Source organism: Trichinella spiralis, assembly GCF_000181795.1.
Source record: "Trichinella spiralis strain ISS 195 chromosome Unknown Scfld1, whole genome shotgun sequence".
Lineage (NCBI taxonomy): Eukaryota > Metazoa > Nematoda > Enoplea > Trichinellida > Trichinellidae > Trichinella > Trichinella spiralis.
Window position 1 is genome coordinate 3,374,792 of NW_003526940.1, and position 8,623 is coordinate 3,383,414.

General features: G+C 49.5%; 4 protein-coding genes across 4 annotated transcripts; 3 read left to right on the forward strand and 1 right to left on the reverse strand.

The window, feature by feature from the left end:
* The first annotated feature begins 1,762 nt into the window (after positions 1-1,762).
* Positions 1,763-2,922, forward strand: Tsp_11994 (conserved hypothetical protein). The gene is made up of 2 exons (XM_003382287.1): positions 1,763-2,105; positions 2,126-2,922. Exons 1-2 carry the CDS (start codon positions 1,763-1,765, stop codon positions 2,920-2,922), a joined length of 1,140 nt encoding a protein of 379 aa, XP_003382335.1.
* Positions 2,923-3,493: 571 nt separating this feature from the next.
* Tsp_11993 (conserved hypothetical protein) lies at positions 3,494-5,013 on the forward strand. Its single transcript, XM_003382288.1, has 4 exons — positions 3,494-3,589; positions 3,649-4,125; positions 4,154-4,521; positions 4,542-5,013. Exons 1-4 carry the CDS (start codon positions 3,494-3,496, stop codon positions 5,011-5,013), a joined length of 1,413 nt encoding a protein of 470 aa, XP_003382336.1.
* Positions 5,014-5,208: 195 nt separating this feature from the next.
* On the forward strand, positions 5,209-6,165 carry Tsp_11992 (conserved hypothetical protein). The gene is given in 4 exon segments (XM_003382289.1): positions 5,209-5,287; positions 5,307-5,475; positions 5,513-5,841; positions 5,852-6,165. 4 exon segments carry the CDS (start codon positions 5,209-5,211, stop codon positions 6,163-6,165), a joined length of 891 nt encoding a protein of 296 aa, XP_003382337.1.
* A 1,458-nt stretch (positions 6,166-7,623) lies between these two features.
* On the reverse strand, positions 7,624-8,623 carry Tsp_11991 (conserved hypothetical protein). The gene is made up of 4 exons (XM_003382290.1): positions 8,531-8,623; positions 8,064-8,480; positions 7,872-7,986; positions 7,624-7,670 (listed from the first exon to the last, which is right to left on the reverse strand). Exons 1-4 carry the CDS (start codon positions 8,621-8,623, stop codon positions 7,624-7,626), a joined length of 672 nt encoding a protein of 223 aa, XP_003382338.1.

Consider the following 8,623-nt stretch of genomic DNA (forward strand, 5'->3'; position numbering starts at 1 on the left):
CACTGATGAAAAAAGTCAAAACTTTCTGAAGTTGAAAATAAAATTCTTTGGTTGCTAACAAGAAAGATTCTCATAGAACAGTCAGACGGAAATCAAAAATGTAATTCGATGCTAACAAATTAGCAGTTGCCATGCCTAGTTTAAGCTGACAACTGCAGCTGTGGACAATTCATCACTTGTTGATTTTTCCATTGCATTACAATCGCCTTTAGCTAATCATCAGAATATTTTCTGACAAACGGAAAAGCATTTAATGCATAAATTTCATTTAATTGCTAGCTGAAACGTAATTTATTTGATGAACTGAAATAAATGAGTGTAAAACACTTTGAAAGCAAAAAGGAAGCGAAGGACAGCACGAAGCAGAATAGCAGTTAAAGCTGCTTCAAATTCACTCTGCTGTGGACATCACGTTCTTCGATGTGCTTTATTGTGTCTTGCCGTTGATACCCGCTGTATTTATCACTCGTTACATCACCCCCCTGCCTTTTAAGAGCAGTCTGTCTCAGACTGTTTGTGAGACTGCCGTGACATATTCCTTCAGCCATCTTGGAGTGACTGGAATTCTCTTTGATCAGCTTAACTCTGGCTCTTGCTATGGCTTTTGTTCTTGTTGGCTTGATGTTGCAATGATGACATTATGTAACCGTTTTACATGGTTATCATGATTCTACTACTTGTCCACCCCACCTTGTGGTTTGCCCCATACACGCATTTAATCGGTCAGTGTGGATCATCAGCTTTTTTAGGGCTTGACATTTTACTTTCTTTATTATATTCTGGCCAACTCGCTGCAGAATGCGGAATGTACCCTCTCACGTTCTGCCCTAAGTATCCTTCTTTTGTGTAGCCAGCCGGACTTTGTTATTGATGCTGAGCTTATACTCATTCTTTCTACTGTTGAACCATTTTATCTGACGTCGTAACACTGCTTGAAGCTTCTCGCTTACTTCTTTGAATGTATCTGCTAAATCGTTTCTCAACTTCTACATGTACTCTTTAGGTGTTTGCAGAGGGAATTCTGGTACATGACGCCTATCAGCAGCGCGGCTTCTCATCCGAAGAAGATTCTGCAATGCGTGGCCTACGTCGACCCATGACTGCTATTTCAGCACGCTAAGAGTGTCGTTGGGATCCAGTTAATTCTGTTTGTTATTGATTGTTCTTGCGCTGAGGGATGAATTAGTTCCAAAAAATTCATGGATTTGTTTGCATTTATTCAGACTCATTTGCTGTTCAGATACGTAATTGGTTAATGAGTTACGCTGCTTTATCAGTTACTGAGATATGAGCACGAATTCGACGAACAACTTATAGCACGTGATTGACAACTCAGCTTTGACATAGATTAGATGGTTGGTATCATTCAGAGTTTAAGCAGATATGAAATGCTCCACCCTGAAGTCACCTTATATGGACATAAATAATCACATTTTCCAATTTTTCAAATAATGTACTTCTTTCACATATGACGTGGAATTCACACATTTTTGAAATGGCAAATGATACCATTCAAAATCTTCAGCGTTCTACACTTCACTGATTACATAAGATCATTCCAGTTGAAATAAAAACATGCTTTTGTAATATTATTCCTTCAAAGTGTAACGAGTCGCTCCCTTGAACAAGCTCGTTAACTTCCTCCACCGTGTTATTGGCGAGTCCATCGCTATTTGGCGACGGGCCGGTATTGACTGGTGCATTTCCCATTCGCTCAGTCTCGCGCTTTCCTGATGGCATTGCGACAACAAAAGAACAAGCAATGAGTATATACTTTATTAGACTATCGGAAACCAGGATCGACGACGATGTAAAACACAAGCACACTCTTGGCAACTTGCCAACCCTCTTGTCAACAACCCTTACCGTACTGCTCTTCCGATCTTCATGTATTATTCTTCATACTGTAGCTTCAGTGTTCTTCGCCTTCATTTTCTGCAGGAAAGATCTCATTAGTTCGGTCCGTGTCCGCTGCACCACTCTCCCCCTCATGAAGAGCACGTCCCGTGCTCACTTCCTGCGTCTGTATGAAATCTCGGAGCCAGGCTGGTCGCCGCGTCTTTCTCCTCTCCCGTTGTCTCCCCTGGGCTCCTTCTCCTTCACGAGTGCCGTGATACGGCTTCAGTCGGTCGAAGTGTACTACCAGCCGTGTTCTTCCACCTCCCACCTTCTCTATCCGGTACGTGTTCCAATCCAGCTTCCTCTGGACCTGATACGGACCGTCCCAGTACGCCCCAAATTTGGTCTTTGTGGGGAGTTGCATCCACACCAGATCGCCAGGCTCGTAGACAGGTCCGTAGGCTTTCCGATCTTTCCATGCCTTTTGGCGTCGTTGTTCCCGGCCAGCTTTCTTTCGGACCACCTCGTACACCCGCTCCAAATCTCTGCGCAGGTGCTGTACGTATTCCCCTGCGGACCTCACGTGTGCATCCGTCGGCACTCCGTACATCAGGTCCACTGGTAGCCGGAGCTCTCTGCCGAACAGAACGCGACTGGGAGTGGCCCCGGTTGTGCAGTGAACACTGGTCCGATAAGCCAGCAGTGTCCGGTCGAGGTAGACATCCCAATCTTCCGGATGGTCGATGGACGCCTTCGCTAGCATGTCCACCAGCGTGCGGTTCATCCGTTCTACCAAGCCGTCTGACTGCGGGTGGTAAGCGGTGGCCCGGGTTTTCGTCACACCAAACAGCTGGCACACCTCCTTCACCAGCTCCGACTCGAAATTCCGGCCTTGGTCGGAGTGCAGTGTCTCCGGCGCACCGTAGCGGCAGAAAACGCCGTTCACTAAAGCCGTCGCCACTGTGCGCGCCTCAGCGTTGGGCAGGGGGAACGCCTCCGGCCACTTGGAGACGTAGTCGCACACCACTAGGATGTAGCGATTACCACTCTGTGTCTCCTCCAAGGGTCCCACAAGGTCCATAGCCACTCGTTGGAAAGGGTGGCTCACCGGTTGCAGCTGCATGGGGGCTTGCAACTTCCGAGTTGGGATCGCATGAGCGGCGCACGTCTGACACGCTCGGCACCAATCTTCCACGTCCTCCCTCCTCTGCTGGGGCCAGTAGTAACGCTGGCGCACTTTCGCCAGGGTTTTTGCCACTCCTAAATGGCCCCCCGTTGGTTGGTTGTGGATGGTCTTCAGGATTTCCGGGATGTTCCGCCTCAGAATGACCGGCAACAACCTGGAGTCTCCTGTGTCGGGGATCTCCCACGTGCGACATATAGTCCCCTCCTGCAGGACTATCCTGTCGTGCTGGCTCCACAGACTCTTCATCCAGAGACTGCCCTCTGGAGCCAGGTGTGGCCATGTCTCCTTCTCGATCCATTCCCGAACCTGCATGCACTCGGCGTCTTCCTTCTGCCAGCGTTCGACGGGGCTGGGTGACTCTAATGCCATAGCCGCCACGTGGACATTCGGGGAGTCATCACCGGACCCACACTGTCTGCAAGCACGCCGGGACAGCGCATCCGCGTTCTGGTGTTTCTTTCCGGGACGATGGACCACCTCAAAGTCGAACTTGGCCAGTTTCTCCAGCCAGCGTGCGACTTGTCCCTCGGGCTCCCGAAAGTTCCGCAACCACTTCAGGGAATTGTGATCCGTCCGGGCTGTGAACTTCCTACCATACAAGTATGGCCGGAAGTGGTGAGTAGCCCAGACTAGGGCCAGCATCTCCCTCCGCGTCGCGCAATAACTCCGCTCCGCACGCGAGAGCGAGCGGCTGGCGTACGCGACCACCCCCGGTGGGCCCTGCTCTCCTTGCTGCGACAACACTGCCCCGATGGCGTCTTCGCTGGCATCCACATCCACCAGAAAAGTGCGGTCAAAGTGTGGGTGGCACAGAATCGGGGGACTCACCAACGCATCCTTCAGGCGAGCAAATGCTTCTTCCTCCTTCGGACCCCAACGCCACTTCTCACCTTTCTTTGTCAGGGCATGCAACGGATTTGCCACGCTGGCGAAATTCCGGACAAACCGCCTGTAATAGGATGCCAATCCCAGGAACTGCCGGACTTCTCTCACGCACCGAGGCGTGGGCCACTCCTGGACCGCCGCCGTCTTCTCTGGATCGGTACCAACCCCATGCTGCGTCACAATGTGGCCCAGGTAGTGTACGCTCTGTCGCATCAGTTGGCACTTCTCCGGCTTGATCTTCAGTCCCACGGACTGCAGGCGGGACAGCACCCCTTCCAAGCGTTCCAGGTGCTCCTCCTCTGTCTTCCCGAAGACGATAATATCGTCGAGATAGACGAGGCACGTTTTCCACGTCAGCCCCCTCAGCGCTTTCTCCATCAAACGCTGAAACGTCGCCGGGGCGTTGCTGAGTCCGAACGGCATGACGCGGATCTGAAAGAGTCCCAGGGGTGTGGAAAACGCCGTTTTCTCCCGGTCTCTCTCAGCGACTTCTACTTGCCAGTAGCCAGACGCCAAATCGAGCGTGCTGAACCACTTGGCCCCCGCCAACGCATCCAGCATATCATCTATTCGCGGGATGGGCTGGGCATCGACGCGCGTCACAGCGTTCAGTCTGCGATAATCAACGCAGAATCGCGGCGAACCGTCCTTCTTTCGGACCAGCACTACTGGTGAACTCCAGGGGCCTGAGGCTGGTTCGATTACCCCCATGTGCAGCATTTCCCGGATTAGCCGGTCCACCACCTCCCGCTGGGCTTGGGGAAGGCGGCGGGGTGGCAGCTTCACCGGCTGGGCCCCTCCGGTCTCGATGCGGTGCTTTACAAGGCTTGTTCGTCCGAGGTCGGCCTCGCCGCGCGAGATGGCCTTCCCGCATTTCCGGAGTATGCTGCGTAGGGCCCTCTTACTGCGCGCGGAACACTCCGCTCCATCCACTAGGGTACGTGTCCAATCATTCGACCCATCGACACCGGCTCCTACGTCAGATCCCACACTCTGTGGCTCCGCCACAACCGCGCAGCCAATGCTGGGCTGGGCGTCACTTTTTGCCTCTCGCTGGAACTTCACTCTCGTCCCGTCTCTCAGGACCAAGTAGCGAGACCTGAAGTCCATGCTCCGCACCATGGTATCTAGGAAATTTGTGCCCAGGATGCCCGGGACCACCAACTTCTCTACCACCACGACCGTGAGCGGCCCCTTCCATCTCCCCAGGTGCAGCTGAACGACTCCCCAGCCGAAGGTCGCCATCTTCCGTCCGTCGCCCAGTTGTATTGGGCTGGCCGCTCCCCGCAATTTCCGGCATGAGGTGGCCTTATCCCACACCTGCTTGGAGATTACTGAGACCACTGCACCACTATCGACCAACAGCGAAATTTGCAAGTTCTCTATCCCACCTGAGACGGCGAGCACGTTGCCGGTCTGCGGGTTGATAGTTGCCATCGTCCTCTCCGCCGGTCGTCTCGAAGTCGTCGCTGGCATCCCTCTAGCTGCGACGCGTCGCTGCGGGCAATCCCGAAGGAAATGACCCTGTTCACCGCATCGGAAGCACTCCGTTGCCCTTCGGGCGGGTCGTCTGCTGTTCGATCTTTCTAGTGTCATCTGCAGCTGGTCGAACCGTCGGTTCAGGGCTTCCACGGCTTGGGCCATGTTGTCATTCCCTGCGTCAGCATTTTCGGTGGTTCGCTGCCGACTTCCCCCAACTTCTGTCTCCAGTTCCGCTGCGTTTTCCGCCAGCTGGCGTGCCTTCACAAGCGTCGTCGGTTCCCGCAGACGGAGCTCTCTGTGGGCCTCTTTCGATGCCACGCCACAAATGAAACGCGCAACCAATTCGCTCTCTGACTTTCCGGCCCGACGTCCCAACTCGGCCACTTCCTGGGCGAATTCTCCGATCGACTGGTTCTTTCGTTGCTTCAGGCCATTGAATCGCACCGCCAGTTGTATCAGGGACTCACCGTGGCCGTAGATGTCAAGAAAACGGCGTTTCAGCGCGTCCCAGGAGATGTCCCGAGGTAATCCTGGCGGGAACAGTTCTCTCCGAACAGCAATATTCACTGAAAGCCTGGCGCTGGCAGCTTGCTGCGAGGATGGAACGCCCGTCACGACGAAAAAATCTTCCATTGACTCGAGCCATTCGACTGGATCCATTCCCGGGGAGAATGTCGGGGGTGGGCCGTAACAGGCATTTCCAATTCCCCTCACGACAATTTCCCGGACAGGCCCCCATTGTAACGAGTCGCTCCTTTGAACAAGCTCGTTAACTTCCTCCACCGTGTTATTGGCGAGTCCATCGCTATTTGGCGACGGGCCGGTATTGACTGGTGCATTTCCCTTTCGCTCAGTCTCGCGCTTTCCTGATGGCATTGCGACAACAAAAGAACAAGCAATGAGTATATACTTTATTAGACAATCGGAAACCAGGATCGACGACGATGTAAAACACAAGCACACACTCTTGGCAACTTGCCAACCCTCTTGTCAACAACCCTTACCGTACTGCTCTTCCGATCTTCATGTATTATTCTTCATACTGTAGCTTCAGTGTTCTTCGCCTTCATTTTCTGCAGGAAAGATCTCATTAGTTCGGTCCGTGTCCGCTGCAAAAGTTATACCGAGCAGCAGCTTATTTTGAACAAAAATCAAACTGCTCTCGCAGTGAGCGGTTTGGTACTACTCGGTCCCGCTTTTCTCTCATTGTTCATTACCCACGCTATTTTATTGGACCGTCAAATCTTAATAACAACTGAAGAGTTTGAATCAATGAGCAATTAGACAAAAAAAACCAATGCGACAAAGACTTCACTGAGGAATTAGACAAAAAAAACCATTACGACAAAGACTTCACGGCCAAATAAAATGAAAACCAATACAACAAAGATTTGACGGTCTAATAAAATAGCGTGGGCAAAGACCAATGAGAGAAAAGCGGGACCGAGTAAAACCACCCCGCAGTGAGCACTTTCACCAGCTCCCATTTTTGCCACTCGGGCTAGTCTGAACTCATCCGCATCCTATTTGTTCCAAACTCCGCCCCCTTTTTGTGATTGGCTGTACGCTGATAGGTTGCACGCGATTGATTGGTAATTGGCTAATGATTCTACTATTTTATTAGCTAATAATTATGATAAGTGATTGGGTTAATAACTTTGCCATTTGATTAGCTATTAAGCTTTGATCAAAGATTGGGTGATTGTTATTTATCTACTCTTTACCTAATATGGGTGCATTACCATTAAAATACCTTATATGGACATAAAAAAGCATTTACTATTTTTTAAAGAAAAAGCTTTTTAAGATATGGTGTTAGCTATCTTTTATTGCGTTTAAGAAATTATAACAATAGCAAAGTTAATATGCTTCAAACTAATGTTTAACTTCTTTACATTTGCATATTCTTTGTGTATGTTGTTAAGAAGAGCATTTAACAAAATGTCTTGCAATATTCGAATATGGCTTTAAATAAGTGGTTATCTTAGTCAATAACATTAATGATTCTTCAGTTTTACATTTCATTGTTCACATAATAACTTGCTTTTGTAATTTTACTTCTTCACATCTGTGCTAATCAGCAGACTACTTTGCACATAAACATGTCTGCCTTTCGCTACATGTATGTATGCATAGTATACATAGTATACTACTATGCAAATGTATAGTATGCAGCATCATGTTACAGCAACAATCAATAAGGATCAACAACAACTAACAAGCAATGAAAATCAACAATAACCAACAATAAATAAGATCAACAACAAACAAGCGTGAACTATAATACAAGATATAGAATATATGACAATGACAAACTATACAATCATAAGGAATAAAAAATATATACAACAATAATTAATGAAATATATACAACAATAATAAACAGTGCAAAAGTACTATAATCGTAGTGGTTCAGGAGTATGATACTATATTGCACTCAAAAAATGCTCAACACTAATTTCATTATGAACCAATCTACCCGTAAGCGCAGCTACCCGTCGCTGCTGGACTCCGTAAGCTGGGCTACGGCTTACGGAGCCCCTTCCATGCATATAGCCATCATCTATTTGCCGCACCACCGTCTCAGTCTTACCCTGTTCATCAAGGATAAGTTGTAAAAACTGACAAAACCCTAGGTGGTGCTATCTTTCCTAACAGTCAAACAATACACGACGGGTAGCAGTTTACCCCTCAGGAACACATGAAGGGTAAACAACTGCTGGTACCAGCAGGGGACAATCTTAAACGTCCCATCCCCGCACCAGCAGTTACTCTGAGCCAGCAGCTTCACACCATCCTCGGTGGCAAAAATTAATATATCATTGGTCGGCGAATGATACATTAAAAATTGCGCACCGGATTTCGTTGTCGTCTGCTCGGCAGTAAGCCGCAGATCATGCCGCCTGGCCGGAAGTCGTGGGTATCTCTTCGAACGGCTATAATACATTGTGTTCCGGGCCTGCTCCCACGTTGGAAAGTGAGGGGCAGTTTTTAGACTGGTGGAGGCATTGCTTGCCAGTTCATCGAAAATTTCTAATACCGGCCTCGGATCTCCTGCAGCCAGCCTCTTCAATTCATTCAGCTGCTGCTGATGTTAGAATGCATGGGTATCTACTCGGCAGCCCTCTGCATGCTCACCGGTTCAGATAACTTCTGTGGCATCAACGTTAGTATAGAGCTTGCCAGGGCAACCTCTTGTTCCCTAAATTGGAAACGAAATTGCAAGCTCAT